Raw genomic sequence first — 24,191 nt, 5'->3', positions numbered from 1 at the left:
AACAAAAGTGGGAGTCAATTTGAACAGTGCACAAGGCCGTTGACCTCCATAGTAATGTAGTACTAAAGTAAATCGATAATTGTTTCCGATATCCCTCAATTTACATTGTGTTAAAAGGAGAATCAGTTTTTAAAAAAGTCAATGGTGAGTAAATAATGATTCAATACAGTGGTTCTTAAACTTTTTTCACCAAGTACCACCTCAAAAAAATTGGTCACTCCAAGTACCACCATAATGACCAGTAATGAAATAAAGCAGTGGAGTTGGCCAAATTAAGCAGCTCCAGCACTGCACAGTTCAAAAACAAGTCATATTCACATTTATACAATTTTTGATAGATTTTGAAATAAATGTTGCATGTACATATGAAGTATTTGTACAACTTTTTGAAATCTAAACATTAACTTGTATGTAGATTGCTAGGGAACCCGTTTTTCCCAGAGGATGTTAAGCTGACAGAACATTGCTGCACTCTGATACGAGTTTTATTTATGGAGAAAATTAAGAAGCACTGCTGTGTTTGGGCGTTCTGTGTTTGAGATAATTAGTCTAACGAAGTTATATTCTATATAAAATATGAAGCTGATCAGTTGATTCTTGTCACGTGACTGCGGTGCGGCATTCTAAAAAGTTGAGATGTTTTCAACTGGGTATGCCTGGAATACGCAAGTGCGTCATGCTGCAGGTCTAACACATTTTTTATAGCCTGTGAGTTCAATTTTGACACTCAAGTGACCGAGTTGTAACAAAAGAATATGGTCATTTTTCAAAATTGTATTAATTTTTTCTTTCATTACTCAGTGATTCCCAGTGGCGTAGCGCAAAATGCGGAGGCCCCCTGCAGGGATCACTGACAGGGCCCCCTGATGATAGGGGGGGAACAACGCGGGGAAACGATCACAATTTGAGGAGCGGGGAAGGCAGGCGGGGTGGAGCGACAACGCGGGGAAGCCTTCACAAACTGAGGAGCGATCACAAACCGAAAGCGGCGAGAGCGTCAAAGTAGCCAGAAGTCATTCATTTTCAATGAGAACCGGCGGCGAGAAACAGCACGGCGCATCTTCTCCGCTGTGAGCGTCAAGGAGAGATCAAATCAAGTCAACTGATCTATGATATGACGCGGTTTGGCGGCAAGCAATCAGAATGAAGTAGTCCACCGCTTGAGAGGTGTTCAGAGAACACAGACCTGTGAAATTTGGTTCAGACCACAGTTGTTCCCAAGAGTTTGATTATTGCGGTTGCTGGATTTTCAATTATTGAAAATCGCGACGACGCAGGGCCCCCCCATCACGCGGGCCCCCCCGCGGTGCGTGCCCGTCCTCTACGCCACTGGTGATTCCTCCGGGTACCACTAGAAGTAAGCCCGTAGCACAGTTTGAGAACCACTGATGTAATATATATTAATTTTTGAGTGAACTATCCCCTTTAATTCTCATATTCAGGTAAAGTTGGTTTTATATTTGCACATTCAAACTTTCTCCTTCATAATATAAATCCTGAAAAGTATTATTTGCTAATTCTAAGTAGGGAAATTGTATTACAAGTCAATAGTGCTAATGTTGTTTTAAAGTCATACTCAAGTGACAGAATATTCAAAACTGACGTGAATTTGGTTTTATATTGGTATATTCAGACATTTTCCTCAATAATATAGGTTATAATAATATAGTTGCTAATTCTAAATAGGGAAACCATATTAGCAGCCAACGACTGACAATTAAATAGTGCTAATAAAAATGAGTTAAAGTCATACACGTGCGATTTCAGACCCTGTAGTGTGGTAAACAATATAGAGACCGCTATCACTGAACGAATGTCCGAATATAAAACTAACTTTACCACAATATACTCAAAGATGTCACTGTTTATAAATAAATGCATGTGCGAATACTTTACCTCAGCAGCTGCCGTGTGTGATGTGCTTCTCCAGCGGCTGTGTCGCTGTGGCGCGCATCTTGTGTTCGCTCGCCGATCGAATAAAGCCTCAGAAGAAGACGCGCTGCAGCTGTTCATCACAGGCGTGTGTGTGAAAGTGTCTACAGTTGTTTTCAGGGTTTACACACACTGACATCTGCCAAGTTTTCAGGTACGTGTGTTTTCAGTTATATTTATTCCCGAATTACACCTTAGGAAAGCCATTCATATCGACGAGCAGCTCCCCGCGGGCTGCTACAATGAAAGACTACATCATAAACAAACACACGCTGAGGATAAAGTGCTTCGTCCGCATAATTCGAGGATGGTTTATTTATTAAATTGATTTATTAAAGAAATTCTGTTTAATTTAAACTCTTATTTTAGTTTTGGACAAGGTATATCTGTTTCAAAATACTCTGTTTTCACAAACGCGGAGGAATATAGATCTCTGACAGATCTGCAGTTCATGATACGGAAGCGTTATGTGTTTAGCATTGTGTTATAATTAATGTCATTTATGAATTTGTGGGTTTCATAGATATGTTGTGTGTGTTTTGCCATGCTGTACAGAATAGCACCGTCATGATAATGAAACAGCTGTAACTTTGCGTCAGCCAGGAAGTGTTAGCGTGATAATAAATGATGTAAAATCACTACATTTACTGAAATAACGCCTCTGTATGGACTTAATCTATTGAATAATGGTAGATCAAGTACTTATGGACCGATGTAGAATATGACATTCAAACAGTATATAATAATAATAAGAATAATAGTTGGAGTTTGGAGTAAAAATGGCAACAATATTCAAGATATGGCTGGAATAAATGTTCATTCATTCATTCGTTTTTATTCGGCTTAGACGGAATGAACCGCCAACTTATCCAGCATATGTTTTTACACAGCGGATGCCCTTTCAGATGCAACCCAGTACTGGGAAACACCCATACACACTCATTCACACACACTACAACCAATTTAGTTCGTCAATCCTATTATAGCGCATGTGTTTGGACTGATAGAGGTAAAGTTGGTTTTATATTCGGATGTTCGGACTCTCCTTAATAATGTAATTTCAGAAAAGTAATGTTTACAAGTTGTAAATGGAGAACATACAGCCCCTTACAGTCTCCGATATATTATTGATTACAGAACAACTACAAACATCAGACATTTAGTACTTATTTGAGTTCAAAAACGCGTGCAATATAGCCCACAGTCTGCGCAAACCTCTCATCTGTGTCTGTAATCTTTAGCAGCACATGTAAGCTCTGTTAGAGTCATTCTGTCATTCTTAGTTCATAATAATCCACAAGACGAAGATAATCATGGCAGTTTGTTCATGATTCAGGTCGCTAAAACACTTTTGCTCCTGTGTTTTGACAGCTTCTCTTTTTTTCCCGCGCTTCACTCTCGCGCTTGTCCTTTTCTTTCTGTATGGATCAGATGACGGAGACACTTCAATAATCACGCACACGTTATTATCATCAGCTCAAGAAGTTTGTCATATCAAATATAGATGTGATCGCAAGCTCCCGGAAGAAAGCGAATACTGCTCGCACTTTTAGACAGGCTCTTAAAGCAACAAAAGCACACGGCAGATTTTGCTCTTCTTGGCTTTGTGTCTGTTCATCAAGACGACGACAAGGTTTGTTTGAGCCCGTGTCATCCATGGCTTGGTATTATATGCATATTGTATATCCATGTAATCTCTCGGCTGTGTATTAGAACATGGCGGTTCCTTTGTTTACATTCTGTCTAGCTCCACGAGCTCGTGACGCATCTCTGTAACCAATCAGCGTTCAGCTGCGCGTGTAGCTCCACCTTTTGGTACCCTTTCTCGTTTTTGGTACCCTTTTGAAAGGGTGCTGAAAAAGTGGTACGGTTTGGTTCGGTACCCTTATTGACAGTGGAAACTGAACCAAACCCTACTGTACCACTCAGTGGAATTGGGCCATATAATAAGCAAAGACAAGCAGATTGTTGCTTTTATTTTGTGTAAGCAAAAATTAGGGCTGTGCAATTAATTGAAAATCTGATTTCGATTTCAGCTTCTAACGATTATGAAAAACCATTAATCGAGATAAACGATTATTGCATCATATACCAAAAGCGCGAAAGACCGCGTGCTTAGTGCGGTCAGCATTCGGTTTCATTCGCACACTGAGACGAGCAGAGGAGCGCAGATATCGAAAGTAATCTTAACGTAAGTGCTTTAAGGGTCAAATAGGTGTCAAAACGCGGTGTTTAGTGATTATTCATATTAACCCTCATTTGTGTAATAAACAAACGAGTTGAGAATCAAAAGACATGTGAGTGCGAAATGCTGCCGCCTGTTTTATCATTAATCAAACGACGAGAAAATTCCTCGCTGCTTTTGACTGAAGGATTTTTGTAGCTAAAGTGTTTTTATTAAGGTGAAGATGCTTAAATCACAGTTTGTTTCATATTTTTATTCTATTGTATTTATTTCTCTTTCCTTTGCAGGGTGGAAAATAACTGTATATATACAGTTGAAGTCAGAATTATAAGCCCTCCTGAATATTAGCAACTCTTTTCCTCCAATTTCTGTTTAATGGAAAGAAGTTTTATTTTTTTAACGTATTTTTGAACATAATAATTTTGATATCTCATGTCAAATTACTGATTTGTTTTTATCTTTGCTATGATGACAGTACATAACATTTTACTAGATGTTTTTCAAAATACAAGCATTTAGATTAAAGTGCAATTTAAAGGCTTAATTAGAGAAATTAGGCAAGTCATTGTAAAACAGTAGTTTCTTCTGCAGACAACCAAAAAATATATTGCTTAAGGGGGCTAATAATATTGACCTTAAAATGGGTTTCAAAATATTTAAACCTGCTTTTATTCTAGCTAAAATAAAACAAATAAGCCTCTCTCTAGAAGAAAAAAATATTAGAGGAAATACTGTTAAAATTCCTTGCTCTGTTTAAAATAACTTGGGAAATAGTTATTTAAAAAAAACAAAATTCTCAGGAGCGCTAATAATTTTGACTTCAACTGATAATCGTTTTGAATAATCGTGATTACAATTATGACCAAAATAATCGTGATTATGATTTTTTCCAAAATTCGAGCAGCCCTAGCAAAAATCCAGCTGTGCTGATATGTTAATGCTCAGGTGATGACTTTTGAACCCTGTACAACAAGCTATGAGTGTCCAGCAGCACTGAGAGAAAACATGCAGTGTTTGAGTGAAAACGTAACATTCTGTAGCGCATTTAGTGATTTAAGATCATTTGGTGGTTGGACATTCGACATCTACATCATCATCTCTTGCTGCCTGTGATGATTGTGTGTCTGCTTGAACTCTTGTAATAGCCCCTTTCACACTGTGCGTATAGTGTGGAGTTGGTGCAGCTGCAGTGATGTCCAAGCAGAGCACGTTCACCGCCGCACTGGCCACCATGCTGGGAGCTACTCTCGGTGGGCTGTTCCTGTGGCGGAGCCTCCGAGCGCAGAAGAAGAAGAAAACCCTCGCCAGCGCCGCACCCACTGAGCCCATTCTAGCCCAGAGAGACGCCGTCCTCCAGCCCTCGCAGGTTAGTGTCAGGCATGGGCCTGTATAAGATTCTAGCGCTATGAAAACCTTGGATAAAAATATCACAGGATTGTGATTACTGCTGTACAATATCTTCTTTTTTTAAAAAGTCTGTATAAAAGAACAGCAACCTTTTCCCCTGTTGAACACAATGGGCTCTATTTTGACGGTCCATGCGCAGAGTGCAAAACGCAGGGCGCAAACGCTTTCAGGGCGTGTCAGGATGCATTTTTGCTAATTTAAGGACGGGAAAATCTGCTTTGCGCCGTGGCGCATGGTCTAAAAGGGTTGAGTTTATTTTCTTAATGAGTTATAGGTGTGTTTTGAGAATAAACCAATCAGAGTCTCATCTCCCATTCCCTTTAAGAGCCAGCTGCGTCACGCCAAGAGTGCATTCACTATTTACAGGACGCAAAGTAAGTCTAAGTGGAAAAACTGAGCATTTAACAAGCAAACAGTTCACAGTTAACAGAAAACAGTTAAACAGAGCATCTACTGCGTGAGAATGAGAGATAATGGATCTACTTTCACTTTCGCTCTTGGATAGGGAAACCTTTACGCACAGACATCAATTAGTCTATAAATAATTAGTTTTGTTTGTTAAGCGCAAATATTCGTTTCAACACTATTTCTAAATTCAGTTCTAATTTCCAGCAAACGAATAAATGAACAATAATAACAAAATGTGCTCAAAAACCTGAGTTATATCCTAAAACACATGCTGTGCCCCATATGGTCTAAAACCTGACAGGTGGACAAATCTAAGCTTGTTTTTAATAAAACAAATATAAATATGGATATAATAAATAATACTGCCAATAATAATAACATTATACAAAAGCAAATTGTTATGAATGAACTGAAAAAGCCTCCCGAGATGAAGAAGACATAAAAGCAGTGATTTTTCATATTTATGTCGGCTAGAAAATAATATGTTTTGTAATATTTTAATCCTTTATATTTATATTCTATATCTATTCTTATTATATCCTTTATATATCCTTAATATTTAAATGTTTTCATATGTGAAGATATTTGCCTATTGCTCTCTTGTGTGTATTAAGCAGTGTGTAAGCGAGGCGCAACTCTGCGCTGGAGTTTAGACCGGGTTAGTTTTGGTCTAATGAAAAATCTATTTTCGTTTCTCAAAATAGCGACGCGCCAGCAGTGCGCCTCAGAACACCTTCCTTTTTAGACCAGAACGCCTATAGGCGCACATACGAGCGCTAATGCATTTGCTATTTAAACAGCGTAGCGCAACGCCTCAAAACCACTCTTGCGCCAAGCTGAAACTACCAAAAGACTACTGCGCCACGCCTTGCGCCACACTGCGCCGGGTGTATGATAGGGCTCAATATAGTTTATTTTAGGAAACATTTATAATATTTTGGAATAGTAAACGTGTCCGGCTAAATAAAGTAAATCATTGAGTTCTGCTGTCTTCATTAGTGTCAGCAACACAGATTTCTGTACATCTTGAAAAGGCATCTTTGGAGATCTTTCTTTTCTGTGCATATACAGTAAAGCCACTGCACTGTTCAGCTCTACAGCATGCTGGATGTTGGTGTATGAGTGATTTGTTTTTCAGACGTTTGCTGAATCGTGGGCTGACTAGTAGTTTTTGATGTGGGCTGTTACTGTTGCCCTAAAAAAGGCCCAGTTTACACTAATACATTTTAGTTTAACATGCATAAGTTTTGCCATTGTGTCGCCTTCTGTCCACACTACCCCAAAGTTTTCCAGCCCTAAAAACAGAGCATTCTGGAAAGGCTGGAGAGGCCGTTTTGGTTTTAAATGCTGCTGCTCTGTCTCAGTGGATGGGGGAAAACGAAGGCATCTGAAAACGGAGGCATAGCTGCAGACATTCGCCTCTCTGATTTGGGCTTTTTTAAGTGCACACAGTTCAGTCCTGAATCCCTTCCTTAAGCTCAGACTTCGCTAGTTTGAAATGGAAAACAAACTCCCGAGGACACGTCGGGTAAATCCTCAAAGGAAGCAGTGTACTTCATAACGGCATTCACATCACCCTGACTGTGTTGTTTCACTATTTTACCAATAAAATGGGCACTAGGAACTGCCTATTTTCATTATTATATTAACAACAGACACTTAAATGTTGAGGCGTCCTGTAGCTGCATATTTATATGAGTGTCATCTTCACTGTGTGCATATTCATAACAAAGCAGAGCCTATAACATCACTGCCTCCTTTCATTTTCAGGGAATAATATGACAAAAATCCTTTCTTCTGCTGAATATCAGCTTTAATAATCAATAATGGCCATTATAAATGTTAAAAATACAATAAGTTTATACATTAAAGGAAATAAAGGCAAGCAATCAGTCAAATGTGCAGAGTCAGTGTATGTGGTTACATATATTAACTTATCTTTGCGCTTGGCTAAAACGCGTTACCTGAGAACAAGGAATAGATTCAAGAGACCAAAGAGTCGTAGACGGACACCAGATTAATTAAAGATCAGGTTTAACAACTATAGTGAGATGAGATCCAGCGGAGGATCCTTGGTGAACTGTCTGACCTACGCTGCTCTCACCTGGGGTTCTGTGCTCAAAGCACCCGCTGACTGCCTGGAGCTCAGACGTCTGCATACGCTGTAGTGTATGCCAGAGTGTGTGTGTGGTCACGTGATCTGCATTTTCAGCTGTATAGTGTGGACGGGGAACTTTTCAGAAACGCTGGGTGAAACGCCAGTGGGGACGTGGATTGTTTTCATTTTAAAACCTATTAGTGTAAACGGGGCCTTAATAAAATAGTCATAAATAACACATTAAAATAACCTTAAACGCATTGTAGGAAGGGTATAACCCAGTGGTTCTCAAACTGTGGTACGTGTACCACTAGTGGTACTCAGGCTTCCTTCTAGTGGTACACGGAGGAATTAAACATGTCATGTACGTGCTGCATATTTAAAAATGTATTAAAAATGATGTATATAATATGACATATAGCCTATATTTCTGAGGTAATCTGCCACGTTTTTTTTAACTGTGCAGAGTTGTAGCTGCTTTACTGGGCCTACTACGCTACTGTATTTCAGTACTGCTCATTTTGGTGGTACTTGGAGAGACTATTTTTTTTCTGAGGTGGTACTTGATGAAAAAAGTTTGAGAACCACTGGTATAACCAGTTTTAGCAGGTTTAAACTCATGGTCTTGATGTATCCAAACCATGGTAAACTTTAAAACTGGATATCATCCCATGCCTTGTAGAGATGCAGGGATTTCCGATATTACTATTAACCACACCAATTCATTATGATGCAAACGTAATGCAAACAACAAGCTGTCAGATGTTAGAACATGAGCACATTTTATTTCTCTTTTGATTTAATTTTTTATATAGAATTGTAATAATGTCATATTCACTGCCTGACAAAAGTCTTGTCATGGATCCCAGGTGTAAGAGCAGCAAATAATAACTGCACTTCTAGTTGGTCAGAAGGTGGATTTTAATAATCATCTGTTGATCTGCATCCCAATCATCACCAATACTGCAGAAGACCTACTGGAACCAGCATGCACCAAGATTCTCATAGAAATCAGTCAAGTTTGGTGAAGAAAAAAATTATGGTTTGGGGTTACATTCAGTATGGGGGTGTGCGAGAGATCTGCAGAGTGGATGATCAACATCAACAGCATTACAAACCACAGGAGAGGGACAAGTTTTCAGCAGGATAGCGCTCCTTCTCATACTTCAGCCTCCACAGCAAAGCTCCTGAAAGCAAAGAAGGTCAACGTACTCCAAGATTGGACAGCCCAGTCACCAGACATGAACATTATTGAGCATGTCTGGGGTAAGATGGAGGAGGCATTAAAGATGAACACAAAGGATCTTGATGAGCTCTGGGAGTCCTGCTGAAGGCTTTCTTCTTCATTCCAGATGACTTTATTAATCAGTGATTTGAGTCATGTCAGAGATGTATGGATGCAGTCCTCCAAGCTCATGATGGAGTCAGACACAATATTCATTCTGTCTCCACTGCAGCAGGACTTTATATTCTATACTGGACATTATTTCTGTTCAGTGATGACACTTTAGTCTGAGCAGAGTCAGAGCTTACTGTCCTAATCAAATCATTAATAATCAAGGCATGATCAGATTTTATTGTGCTCAAATAAGCGTCATCTAGAGGCCTTTACCTTTCATATACGCCACTTCTGACACCAAATGATCAACTAGAAGTAGAGTTGTTATTTGTTGTTCCTAAAACTTGGATAGACAACAAGACTTTTGTCAGATGGTGTATGGTTGCATTAAAGTATTGAACTCTTTGCAGGAGCCGTCAGCACCACCAGTATCCCAGAAGCCACTGCGGGCGCACACGCTGCTGGAGGAGCCGCCAGTGGTCATCAGCTCTCCTCAGGACTGGGACAATCTCTGGCCGGCTCTCCAGAAGGATCTGTCAATGTATCCAGTGCTGGGCCTGGACTGTGAATGGGTAAAAAGAGTTCGTGTAAGCATGCGTTTGTCTGCAGTCTGATCAGAGGGGGGCGGTGAGACTTTAACACTGTAAAACAGAGATTTGCTAAACTCACAATTACAGTTGATTCATCATGTACAGTCGAAATCTGAATTATGAGCCCCCCTGTATCTTGTTCCCCACATTTTTTGTTAATTGGAGCGGGTTTTCTAAATGCATTTCTACACATAAGTTTTAATAACTAATTGCTAATAACTGATTTATTTTCTCTTTGTCATGATGGCAGCACATAATATTAGACTAGATATTTACTAGTATTTAGCTTAAAGTGACATGTAAAGGCTTCACTAGGGTAATTAGGGTAAAGTTAGGGTAATTAGGCAAGTCATTGTATAACAGTGGTTTGTTCTGGAGACAATTCAACACTAATATTGCTGAAGGGGCCAATAATATTGACCTTAAAATGGGTTAAAAACAATTAGAAACTGCTTTTATTCTAGCCCAAATAAAACAAATAAGACTTTCTCCAGAAGAACAAATATTATCAGACATACTGTTCCTGGAGGTCTGGTGCCCTGCAGGGTTCAGCTCCAACTTGCCTCAACACACCTGCCTGGGTGTTTCAAGTATACCTAGTAAGACCTTGATTAGCTTGTTCAGGTGTGTTTGATTAGGGTTGGAGCTAAAATCTGCAGGACACCGGCCCTCCAGGAACAAGTTTGGTGACCCCCACCCTAGTGGTTGGTAGATATTAATAATAGCTTTTTTTTTATTTTTCATCTTCTCAACCCCTCATCCAAAACTCATAAATCTGATCTCCTCACATCTGATAGAGCATGCCGAGTCGAATGATGTCTGATTTTCCCGGGTCAGCCTTTTTGGGCGTCGCCCATTTAGATTGTTGTCAAAAATACTATATTTTACAAACATATTCATGTATGATCACAAAACATAGTATTCGTCTTCGACCTAAACTTCTAAACAGCTACCCAAACTTCTAAAGAATCGCCACCTTGTGGCCAAGCGTTATAAGCAATCTTTGAAAAATGCTAATAACTTTTTGTTAAACATTCCTTATTTACATGACCATGGGAAAGCTAGGTTGCTGCCGGAAGTGGTGTTGGTGAGACCAGCAGGGGGCGCTCAACCTGTGGTCTCTGTGGGTCCTAACGCCCCAGTGTTGTGAAGGGGACACTATACTGCTCAGTGAGCGCTGTCTTTCAGATGAGATGTTAAACCGAGATCCTGACTAAAAAAAACCTTTAAAAACCCCGGCATCCTGACCAAATGTACCAGATGCCTCTGTCCATCATGCCCTCCTAACCATCCCCATATCATAATTGGCTTCATCAATCAGTCTCCTTTCCACCAATCAGCTGATGTGATCCAGATGGATGCTGCACAATGGTGGTGGATGAGGAGATTCCCCCCTATGTGTAAAACATTTACATTTACATTTAGTCATTTAGCAGACGCTTTTATCCAAAGCGAGTAAAAAGTAAAAGCACTTTGAGTGTCCAGAAAATCGCTATATAAATGTAAGGAATTATTATTATTATTATTATTATTATTATTATTATTATTAAAAACATATTTTTTTTCAAACTCCCAGACCTTTTTTCCGTTTTTAATCAAATTTGATTCGGATTTTCTTCAGACCATGTTGTCCAAGTTATCGAATTCATGTTGATACGCCACACGGTTTTCTTTTACGCCAGCGTCAAATGTGCTGGCACGATGTCAAAGATCGTCTGAGGCTGTTATTCTGCAATGTTTGAACATATTGACACTGAACTTTAGGTGTGTCATTGGCACCTCACAATAATCACAACAAACAAATTTTACAACAGCGCCACCTAGTGTTCATGCCTTATAAACCCTTAACTAACCATCAATATTGAATATTCCAAAACAGCTAATGAATGTTTATTGCATGGCTTTATTGTTGTAAAAATGATGTCAAATTGTTTATTGTGTCATGCCGAGAACATTGATACCAAACATGCCACATTTGGGCAAACTTCCTGTCAGCCATATTGAATTTGTTTAAAGACCTTCTTTTGCAAACTCCTTCTCGACCATTGATTCAACTGTCACCACATTTGACTTCGATAATCTTCAGACTATGCTGACCAAAAGTTACGTAAATCATATTCATCAGTGAAACTTTCGTTTTCGTTTACGGCATCGACAAATGTGCTAGCAGGATGTCAAAGTGAATCTGAGGCTATAACTCAACATAAAATTGGTAACTACGCCACCTAGTAGTCAGGAGTTATAAACCGTTCACCAATCATCAACGAATCATAAATTTGCTAATAACTTTAGACTGCATGTTTATTTTTTTGCTTTGGTCTCTGGACTGCTTTGCTCATTCTGCCTCTGAAGTGCTTGACCCCTTAATTGCTGCTTACAGCTAAATTTTGTTGTTGTTGTTGTTGTTGTTGTTTATTTACAAATGTTAATGCATTTTCGCCAGGTCTCCACACAGATCAGTTGACGTGAATCTTCAGTTAACATGCGGTCTGGATCAGAAGTGAAGCTTGTGTTTGTGGCGTGAGGTTTTTGGTAACGTGTGGTTCTCCTGCTCTTCTTCAGGTGTCAGTGAAGGGCCGTGTGTCTGCAGTGTCTCTGCTGCAGCTCTCCTCGTTCACGGGCCGCTGTGTGCTGGTTCGTCTGCTGGCATTTCAGAATGCGCAACTGCCCAAATCTCTGATCGTGCTGCTCCGGGATCAGCGGGTGCTGAAAGTCGGCGTAGGCTGCTATGAGGATGGCAAACGTTTGGCGCAGGACCACGGCCTGACTCTGAGCTGCACTGTAGACCTGCGATATCTAGCCCTCAGACGGAGGTACACACTGCTTACCCCTTGTGCAGTGTTCAAATTGAACACCCTTTGGTAGTGTTGGTGGCTGTTTTTGCCCTATTGACTTTCATTATAATTACTTTTTGACAGCAAAGCCCATGACTGCATATACTCATGCATTCTTGACTGTTGGTGGTTTTCTCTGTTGGGATTATATTATTAGATATATATTAAACTTTCAAGGATTTAATATGCTGATGAGCGTTAAACATGTCATAATAGTCTTGTGAAAAGGCTCCATTGTGTTTGTGTTGCAGTAAGCAAGCGGTGCTGACTAACGGCCTGAGTCTGAAGTCTCTGGCTGAAGATTTGCTGAACGTCACGCTGGACAAATCAGTGGAGCTGCGCTGCAGTGACTGGGAGGCGGAGGAGCTGAGCCCCGAACAGGTGAGCAGCAGCAGCATCATCATCATCATCATCATCTCCGCAAACCTGGCCAGTGTTTCTGCAGCCCTCCAGAGCCTTTTGTGTAGCCTAATATTTTATTTGTACAAAACAACAGCAGACATCACACTATGCTAGTTTTTACCAGGATATGGCACTCTATGATAATTTTGAGCACCAGACAGTGCTCTAGGCTAGTTTTTAACAGCAGACAGTGCTCTAGACTACTTTTAAACAGCAGATGGCGCTCTAGTTTAGTTTTTAACAGCAGACCGCACTCTGATTTATCAAAGCTCTAGGCTAGTGTTAGGCTAGTCAGTTGGCGCTCAGCTAGTTTTAAACTACAGATGGTGCTTTAGGTTACTTTTAAACAGCACACGGCGCTCTAGGCTAGTTTAACAGCAGATGGCACTCTAGGCTACTTTTAAACAGCAGATGGCCTTTTAGGCTAGTTTTAAACATCAGGTGGCGCTGTAGGCTACTTAAACATCAGGTGGTGCTCTAGGCTATTTTCAAACATCAGATGGCGCTCTAGACTACTTTTAAACATCAGATGACACTCTAGGGTACTTTTAAACATTAGATGGCGCTCTAGGCTACCTTTAAACATCAGATGGCGCTCTAGGTTACCTTTAAACATCAGATGGTGCTCTAGGCTACCTTTAAACATCAGGTGGCGTTCTAGGCTACCTTTAAACATCAGATAGCGCTCTAGGCTACTTTTACACATCAGATGGCGCTCTAGGGTAGTTTTAAACATCAGGTGGCGCTCTAGGCTACTTTTAAACATCAGATGGCGCTCTAGGGTAGTTTTAAACATCAGGTGGCGTTCTAGGCTACTTTTAAACATCATTTGGTGCTCTAGGCTACCTTTAAACATCAGATGGCGCTCTAGGCTACTTTTACACATCAGATGACGCTCTAGGGTAGTTTTAAACATCAGGTGGTGCTCTAGGCTACTTTTAATCATCAGATGGCGCTCTAGGCTACTTTTACACATCAGATGGCGCTCTAGGCTACTTTTGCACATCAGGTGGCGTTCTAGGGTAGTTTTAAACATCAGGTGGCGCTCTAGGCTACTTTTACACATCAGATGGCGCTCTAGGCTACCTTTAAACATCAGATGGCGCTCTAGGCTACTTTTACACATTAGATAGCGCTCTAGGCTACTTTTAACAGCAGACGATGCTTTTGACCTTTTAAAATTTTGCTCAATTTAAAGAGTGAAAGTAGAACACACTATGCACACTAAAACCAAGTGCACACTTGATAGTGTATTAGCTAAGCAGTGCTTATGATTTGTTACATGTCCTGCCATTTTATAACAATAAATATCCATAGCTAAGCAGCGGCTTAAACGTGACTGCTTAAATTTACTCTCATCACCGCCTCATTAGCATATGCAGACAACAGTTAACGGTTTGTCATGCTGTGTTCACCAGATAACGTATGCAGCACGTGACGCCCAGATCTCCATTGCACTGTTTTTCCATCTGCTGGGCATGAACACAGAACGCCACCTGCCTGCAGAGGGTGAAGCGGTGTTTCTCCATCTGTCAGCATGCTGTCAGGGGCTCGTGGACGTGCCCTTCAGGGGGCGCTGTGGAGGAGATGGGGATGAGGGGGAGAGACGGCGGCGGAGTCGAAAATCCACTGTGGACAGTCCTGAGTCTGGAGACCAGCAAGTTCCAGACCCACGGCGCAACAAACGCAAACCACTGGGAGTAGGGTACTCAGCCAGGTAATGAGAGAGCTGGAGGATTACTGTCTGATGGACAGAGCAGTCACTGTGGGGGGCTCTTAACCAGGGCAGGGGCAATCAATAGATGCATTATTATTATTTTTTTTTATAATTATAGAATGCATCACGATTTGCTCTGGTTTTTACCAACAGGCAGAGCTTTTGGCTAATTTTTTATAGCAGCTGTAATGGCACTCCATTTTTAACATCACATGGCGCTCAAGGCTAGCTTGTAACAGTAGATTTCGCTCCAGGCTAGTTTTTAACAGTAGATGGCGCTCCAGGCTAGTTTTTTAACCGCAGATGGCGCTTTAGGCCCGATTTTAACATCAGACGCCGCTCTTGGCTAGTTTATAACAGCAGATGGCGCTCTAGGCCAGTTTTTAACAGCAGATGGTGCTCTAGGCTAGTTTTTAACAGCATATGGCTCTCCAGGCTAGTTTCTAACAGCAGATGGCGCTCTAGGCTAATTTCTAACAGCAGATGGCGCTCTAGGCTAGTTTCTAACAGCAGATGGCGCTCTAGGCTAATTTCTAACAGCAGATGGCGCTCTAGGCTAGTTTCTAACAGCAGATGGCTCTCCAGGCTAGTTTCTAACAGCAGATGGCGCTCTAGGCTAGTTTGTGACAGCAGATGGCGCTCTAGGCTAGTTTGTGACAGAAGGCAGCGCTCTAGACTAGTGTTTAACAGCAGGCAGCACTCTAGGCTTGTGTTTAACAGTAGACGGCGCTCCAGGCTAGTTTTAACAGTAGATGGCGCTCCAGGCTAGTTTTTTAACCGCAGATGGCGCTTCCGGCCAGATTTTAACATCAGACGCCGCTCTTGGCTAGTTTATAACAGTAGACGGTGCTCTAAGCCAGTTTTTAACAGCAGATGGCGCTCTAGGCTAGTTTTTAACAGCAGATGGCGCTCTAGTCTAGTTTTTGACAGCAGATGATACTCTAGGCTAGTTTTTAACAACAGATGGCGCTTTAGGCTAGTTTTTAACAGCAGGCAGCGCTCTAGACTAGTGTTTAACAACAGGTGGCGCTCTATGCTTGTGTTTAACAGTAGATGGCGCTCCAGGCTAGTTTTTAACAGTAGATGGCGCTCCAGGCTACTTTTTTTAACCGCAGATGGCGCTTCAGGCCAGATTTGAACATCAGACGCAGCTCTAGGCTAGTTTATAACAGCAGACGGCGCTCTAGGCCAGTTTTTAACAGCAGATGGTGCTCTAGTCTAGTTTTTGACAGCAGATGATACTCTAGGCTAGTTATTAACAGCAGATGGCGCTCTAGGCTAGTTTTTAACAGCAGGCAGCGCTCTAGACTAGTGTTTAACAGTAGATGGCGCTCTAGGCTAGTTTTTAACAACAAGCAATGCTCTCGGCTAGTTTGTATCAGATGGCGCTCTGGACTAGTTTTTACAGCTCAGGGCTAGATTCGACAGCGGACGGCGCTTGCATACAGTTTGTTCACATGATTTTTATATTAGCATTATGAGTGATTGTCACTACATGATGTGTGCTATGTTGACCTCAGCTTTCCACAAGCTTCTAGACCAAGATTCCTAGAATATATATAAATAAATATATATATTTATTTTATTATTTTATTTGTTTTACAATTTTGTGATTTTGTGCAAAAAGCAACAATGAAGAAACGTTTGCTGTGTTTCAGGAAATCTCCTCTTTATGATAACTGTTTCCTTCATGCTCCTGACGGTCAGCCACTCTGCACATGTGACAAGAAGAAAGCTAAATGGTACCTGGAAAAGGGTATAGGAGGTACGGTGTTATTGAAAACAGTTAAGATGCAGTTAATAAGTACTCTGGTAAATGGATTCAATTCAATTAAAGATGTAGATCTTATTTAACAACACTTAATTATGTAATTGCCTGTGTGTCAGCATAGTGGCAGATTCAAACACTAGACTGATGTCTTATGCAAATGAGGGAGAGATGGTTACTAGTGGGCGGGGCTTTCCCCCTCTGATGACTCGCACAAAGTGAGAATGTCAATCAAAGTGTTTCTGCAGAATGTTTTGATCAAGTCTGATTATAAACAATAGAATTAATACATGTTTACCATTAGAAGCTGCTTATATTCACACTCTGAGTACACACAACTGGGTTTAAAGCCCTTAAACAAATGATTTCTGCACAATAGGTGCTCTTCAATGCACTATTAGAGAAAGGTGTGTTGAGCAATCAGCTGCAGGGTTTGAGTGATCTTATTATAGCAGAATGAATGCTGTGTGTTAAATGTGAAATCTAAATCCCAGAATTTAAATTGAATCCCAGAACTGGTGAGTGAAGATCCCTTCATCGTCCGGCTGCTGTTTGAGCCATCCGGCCGGCCAGACTCGGAGAAAGACTACTACCTCACTGCCAAAGAGAACCTCTGTGTGGTGTGTGGAAAAGTGGATTCCTACATCAGGTAATTCCTGCTCACTGGCTTTTATTTTGTCTTCTTGTCACAGTGGTTTTACTTCTGATTTTAAAGGACGGAGAGATAAACTATTTAAAGGGATAGTTCACCTAATAATCAATTTAGCCTAAATTCAGGGGTGTCAAACTCAATTCCTGGAGGGCCGAAGCCCTGCACAGTTTAGTTCCAACCCTGCTCCAACACACTTACCTGTAGGTTTCAAACAAACCTGAAGGACTCAATTATTTTGATCAGGTGTGTTTAATTAGGGTTGGAACTAAACTGTGCAGAGCTGCGGCCCTTTAGGAACTGAGTTTGACACCTGTGCCTTAAGGGGTTTCAAACCTTTACATTTCTTCTGTTAAACACAAAAGAAGATATTTTGACCTGTGTCCATAGTAGGAAAAACAAATACTATGTTTACAGGGTTCCAACATTCTTCAAAATATCTGCTTTTGCGTTCAACAGAAGCAAGAAACTCAAACATGTTTAAAAACACAGGCAAGTCAATGACACGGTTTTCTTTTTTGAGTGATTTAACTTACTGTTATTACTGTACTGAAAGTTCTTCGTCATTTACTCCTCTTTTTTGAGTTTCTTCTGTTCTGCACAAAGGAAAATACACTAAAGTATGCTGGGAAAAAAACGCAACTGACTTCCAATATTCATTCTTTCATTTTCCTTTCGGCTTAGTCCCTTTATTAATCTGGGGTCACCACAGCAGAATGAACCACCAACTTATCCAACATATGTTTTACGCAGCGGATACCCTTCCAGCCGCAACCCGTCTCTGGGAAACACTCATTCACACATTCACACGCATACTCATACACTACAGACAATTTAGCCTACCCTATTCACCTGTACCGCATGTTTTTGGACTGTGGGGGAAACCGGAGCACCCGGAGGAAACCCACGCGAACACAGGGAGAACATGCAAACTCCACAAAGAAACGCCAACTGAGGCAGCCGAGGCTCGAACCAGCGACCTTCTTGCTGTGAGGCGACAGCACTACCTACTGCGCCACTGCCTCACCCGACTTCCAATATTTTCTTTCATATTATCAGTTAGTCAATGCAGCACCGCAGTGTTCTGGTTTCACTCTCCCTCCAGCCGAAGTCACCTCGTGGTCTAAAACAGCTTTCCCACTGAATGCAGAAATCACTGCGCTATGAAACCCATTCATTTCAATTACAATTCAAGACCAACACTATTAAAATGACGTCTCTTTACACTAATAATAATGGTTTATTGGCTTTTTTTTCAAACAAAACGGTATGATAAAAATCATTGAGAAGTTGGCGATTCATTCCGCTGCGGCGACCCCAGATTAATAAAGGGACTAAGCCGAAAAGAAAATGAATGAATGAATAAAATCGTTAAGGTCAATTTAAAGTCATACAAAATTACTTGAGATCATTTAGTAAAATAATGATTAACTGTTACCTTATTTTAGGGTTTTAGCCGAGTACACCCAAAATAATCAGTTTTTGTTTTGACCCACATTTTTCGTTTTGTTGCATCTTTAATTTAGATTTGTGCAGTTCATCAATTTGTCAAGTGTGAAAGCAGCAGTCAAACCTGCATGCGCACCAAGATCTAGTGGAAGAGGTGCTGTCAAACCAACCCTGGAGTGTTTGGTTTGTTAGTGGTGAGAACGTGAACTGGCCCAAATGCTAACATTTGTAACATTAGAGACCGGGAGGTGGGGGTGGCTTAGTGTCGGGGGTGAGATGTCTGAGCAACACAGCTGAGAACAGAGTAAGTAACTACTATGCACCAGGTTTTGGGTGGCCACTGTGATCGGAGACTATATCAAAGTCGGGGACCCGGGGTTCCAAAAAGCTAGTGGCCGGGGTGGGTTTGCGATTGGTGTGGTGAAACTACGGGGGTTTTCCGAGAGAAATAACAAAACGGGAGGGTGGCGGGAGATGGGTCTGAAATACAAGAGTCTCCAGGGTAAATCGGGAGTGTTTGCAGGTATGTTCAAAATGGCTGAAAATGCCCCAAATGGAATGATTTTTATCCCTTATCCATACCAAAGAATAGCCTTGATTTTTCGCAATGCTCATGCGCCCTGTGTGCCTCATATTCTAACCGCCTGCTGCGGTGTGTGTGTGTGTGTGTGTGTGTGTGTGTGTGTGTGTGTGTATATATATATATATATGCGATGCGTCTCGCATTCTCAGAATGGGAAAGCACGTTAGGTTTGATCACCCCCCCCTCATCCCTAAACCTACTACAGCTGTGAAAGCACCAAGAAATGAACGCTATCCTACTGTTTTTCATTGCTGTTCTAGAAAAAACATCGTCCCACATGAGTATCGGCGGCACTTTCCATCAGAGATGAAGGACCACAACTCTCACGATATCCTGCTGCTGTGCACAGCGTGTCACGCCGCCTCAAACGTGCACGACGGCGCGCTGAAGGCGGAGCTGGCGGAGGAGCACGCGGCGCCGCAGGGCTGTGAGGAGGGAGTGCGGCTGCTGGAGGATGCAGACCGCCGACGGGTGCGCTCGGCCGCACGCGCGCTCCTCAGCGCCAGCGACGGGATGCCCACAGCCAGAAAAGAAGAGCTGCTGTCCGTCATCCAGAGCTGCTTCTGCAACGGCCAGCAGGTCACGCAGGAGGTGCTTCAGGACGCGGCGGCGCTGGAAACCAGGTGAGGGATCATTTAGAGGGCAAGTCCGAATCATTCACCCTCCTGCGAATTATTTTATTTTATTCCCAATATTTCCTAAATGATGTTAAACAGATTATTTATCTCTCAGTATTTCCTCTAATATCTAAGTCTTATTTGTTTTATTTTGGCTAGAATAAAAGCAGTTTTAAACCCATTTTAAGGTCAATATTATTCGCCCCTTCAGCAATATTAGTGTTGGATTGTCTCCAGAACAAACCACTGTTATACAATGACTTGCCTAATTACCCTAACTTTACCCTGATTACCCTAGTGAAGCCTTTACATGTCACTTTAAGCTGAATACTAGTGTCTTGAAGAATATCTAGTCTAATATTATGTGCTGTCATCATGACAAAGAGAAAATAACTCGGTTATTAGAGAGGAGTTATTAAAACTATTATGATTAGAAATGTGCTGAAGAAAAATACAGAAAAATTACAGGACCTAAACTGTATGTAGGACAGTCAACCATCTAGTGGTTGAAGTAGGTATTGCAGTAATAATTATAAATATTAGAGGGTTTTTTTTTTTCACCCGGCCCCTCTGTAGACAACTCAAAGCAAACACAGTTTTGTAGACCAGACAAGAACAGCATCTTTAAAGCCAGACTATTGACTGCTGAATATGCACAGGAATAACGGGCATTCTGGGAAAGAGTCTAACAGTGCTGCATTTCTGTTAATGCACTTCAAAGCTAACACACAAATTTTGTCATTTTTTTCAGAATTTTTTTTATTGTCGTCTATTTTTTTATTGTAGTTTTTCCATTTCAGACACAACATGAATGATATTTTTGGTATGTGTATCTTTCCCCATGCCACTTCTAAATGCAGCATTGTGTTTATTCTGTTATTTATGTCTAAGAAAATAACCCAAAAATCCTTTGTTGGGAAATGAGAATCAAATATTCCATGTTGACTAATATGAAGTGGAGCTGTGCATGGATGGATTTCCCCTTCAGTGTTTGAACTTTCAGCTGTGAAAATTAAACCACACTGAGCTAAACTGAACTTTAACTCCGAGCACTGGACTGACACCGCTTCTGTGTTTGACACAATCTACACTAAGCACTTTAGAAATAAAGATTAATAGAATTGAATTGACTCAGCTTTACACAGAGTGTTCAATTTAGATAAAGCAAAACAAGTTTACAGGTAAAAGCAAAAGTCCAACTAAAGCAGTGTGATTTAAACACAAGGCTATGGTCAAATAAACAAATACATTTAAAAAGTGTAACTACTGAGAGTGCAAGCAGCTAGGGACACCGGCCCTCGCGGCCAAAAAACAGACCGGCCCACCGGGAACTCTCCCGGTTCTCCTGATTAGTCAATCCGGGCCTGCACACTGAGGTTTTAAGCCTTTTTTTGTCATCACTATATGTAAATCCATACTTTACATATTCGGGGTCGTACTTGCGTTTCGACATGTTTGTTGCTATACTTAACTTAAATTTCACATGTCAAACGGTACAGTTGACGCTTGCGCATTTCAAAATAAAAGTCTTATGTAAGCAAAATAAGTTAAATTAAACATTTGTTGTTTTTTTTTGACCGCACACTCTGCGACCCACTGAAAATGTTCCCGCGACCCACCAGTTGAGAAACACTGCTATAGAAATCACAGTAGTGCCACCTATTGGCAAAACTGGGCACTTCCATAAATCTTCATAACACATCTTAAGTACAAATTGTGTTAAATTGTTTCAGGTCAAATTAGTGATGGGTCGTTCATTTTGAACGAATCTTCAATATGACTCGGGAACTACGAGTCCTCTCAGAGAGTGATTCGTTCATCTGGCGTGCGCACATTTGTGCAGGTAGTATCGTTAATTTCAAGTCTTCATCACATTGGCAGAAGACAATCATACGCGTTTAGAGCCGGAAAAAAGAATTGAACCGCTCATCTCTCGACTCCTCGGGTTTGAGTCATTCTGTCACGTAAACAATGAATGATCATGGCTTCTATCGGCTCAGACTGTGCATTGATTAAGATTATATGTGACTGTGAGTGTAACGTGAATGAACCCCTGACATTTGAACGCATGAAGAGGTGAGCTGAGCAAAGAGACAACATGCCTTCATAGACAAAAGAGCAGGTCAACACTGAATTATTATTTCTCCTTCTCATAGTATTCTAGTTCTGACATATTTGTCGTGCAGTCAGCCTTTTGGGTTAGTTGTAGATGTGTTTGGAAGCAATTCGTAACATTTTAATAATATTTTGGCAAATTGAATCCAAATTAACGAAATGACTCGGAAAAAAGATTCGTTCATCTTGATGACCGAGACTCAAAGATCCGAGTCAGTGAAATGATCCGAACTTCCCATCACTAGGTCAAATATGTGGCTCTGGGACAGTTTTATTTGGTGGGAGAAGGGCCAAAATGGATCTTTAGGTTGCAAAGGTTTCCAACCAATTACAATATAATTTCTAAATCTCCATTTTTAACGTTATCGCTATGAAGACACTTCTTTGTTAGAATTTTAAACTAACTTTTTTTAATAAGAACTGTTTGTGCTTTTGAATTTGGCAATGCTGTCATGCAAAGACTTCAATCATAAACAGAGAAACGTCACTTCTGGTTAAAGGTGTAAAGATTTATGCACAGCTGAATGTGGAAATAGGAACAAAATATGTCATGATTCATTTCCCTTACACAAAAGGGTTGCGAGGACTAGGATTGAGACGATGCTTTGAGATTTGTAAGGCTCATATTGTTCGGTTTTTCTGCCGCTGCAGGATCAGTAATGAGAATTACGTGCCACATGGACTGAAGGTGGTGCAGGCGTATGCCGAGCAGGGTCTCCGGGGCCTGATGGAGCTGGAGTGCCGCTGGCGACAGCACTTTCTGACCAGCATGCAGCCCCGACATCTGCCCCCGCTCTGGTGCGTCAACCACAACCACGACAAATATCTGCGCAAGTACGGTGAGGATCTGAAAATCCTGCTCAACTGAGCCCTCCGCCACACAATCACAAAAAAAAACGTTGTGCTTCAGCTGCTGGGAAAGGAAGGTTTCCACTATATGTGTGCAACACCTTGGTGTCCTTGTCCTAAATCGTTTGAGTGTGTACCAGAGACAGACTCCAAGCCCTGGTGTTGAGAGAGAAAGGAAGAAAAAAAAAAACAAGACTGTGGATCCAGTTGTTCTGGGCTCTAAGGGACCCGATGGAGATTGGGTAAGAGACTATTTCGGGGATCAGAAGCCACTGTGGTGAACGGCAGAACATTAACCTCAAGGATGTGCACAGAGAAATGGTGATCAGTTAAATAGCGACGAGCGTGCACACTTTTTAACTTAAAACGTTGAGAGAAAAAGCATTTAAGTTCCCTGTGAAGAGTAGATGCTACTGTATTTTAACCAGCCCAAACCTGCTCTTAATTCTTAATTGTGAATTGAATAAAATATTCATAGCTTACAATTCCTGCAGGTCTGAGGCCATATTAAATGTTTTGTTATGTGTTAAATGAGTTTGCCTTCTGAGGCTATACTATAAAACGGCCATTTTTATGTAAGTGTTCATAATGGAGCTTTACAGTGTACAGTTTGGGTCTGTGTTTGTTTAGTGGGTTTTGAGGAAAACTCCATTTACCTTTTGAAAGATTGGACCAAATTGAGCACAGCTTTGCATATAATTTACATACCGTAAAGCCAGGACACCTCTGAAGCACGCCAGTTCCCAATTCTGGTGTGTATAAATACCCCTGACTTGGCGAAGATCGGCTAAAGAGATGCTGAAAGAAAGTTTCACAGTTTCACAGTGCTAGCTTGTGTTGTGGTTTCAGCCAGAGAGATTGAGCTCCATGGATGACTAATTTTGATGGCCAAATCAAGGACATTGAAGCCTGAGCCTAACATTTATAATTTAACTTAAGAAACACTACAGCGCTTCTTTTTTTATTTGCATTTGTCCAGATGTAACCCATTGAAAGCTGCTGTGTTTCCTTAATGTCAGTGAAGAGATTAAATTTCATATGTTAAGACTGGATGAGTTGGTGCTGGTCGTCCTTTTTGTTTACTTGTTTTGTAGGTGTTTGGGTTGAAAACACTTGGGATGAAACACAAAACACTCCGACACTCGTACAGTTTGACTGTTTATTACTTAGAAAATCGTGATTTAATAAATAGTCTATAGAAATGTTAAAAAGAGCTTTGTGGTTTTGTCACTCGAGGGATGAATCTGAA

General features: G+C 41.0%; 1 protein-coding gene and 1 long non-coding RNA gene across 3 annotated transcripts in view; both read left to right on the top strand.

Annotated features, from left to right (window-relative positions):
* LOC147840079 (uncharacterized) overlaps positions 1 to 24,191 on the top strand; it is a 408,477-nt gene that overhangs the window by 173,717 nt on the left and 210,569 nt on the right. The gene's annotated exons all lie outside the window — the stretch shown is intronic.
* exd2 (exonuclease 3'-5' domain containing 2) lies at positions 1,987 to 23,994 on the top strand. 2 transcript variants are annotated; one of them, XM_087288648.1, is made up of 10 exons: positions 1,987 to 2,086; positions 5,286 to 5,483; positions 9,780 to 9,941; positions 12,522 to 12,772; positions 13,045 to 13,174; positions 14,614 to 14,912; positions 16,571 to 16,677; positions 17,194 to 17,329; positions 19,622 to 19,984; positions 22,745 to 23,994. In XM_087288648.1, the coding sequence occupies exons 2-10, from the start codon at positions 5,310 to 5,312 to the stop codon at positions 22,959 to 22,961; spliced, it is 1,839 nt and encodes a 612-aa protein (XP_087144774.1). In that variant the 5' UTR covers positions 1,987 to 2,086; positions 5,286 to 5,309; the 3' UTR covers positions 22,962 to 23,994.

This window comes from Danio rerio, chromosome 17 (genome assembly GCF_052040795.2).
Source record: "Danio rerio strain M-AB ecotype USA chromosome 17, GRCz13ab, whole genome shotgun sequence".
Classification (NCBI taxonomy): Eukaryota; Metazoa; Chordata; class Actinopteri; order Cypriniformes; family Danionidae; genus Danio; species Danio rerio.
Note: the sequence above shows the minus strand (reverse complement) of the source record. Positions and strands in the feature narration are given on the sequence as shown.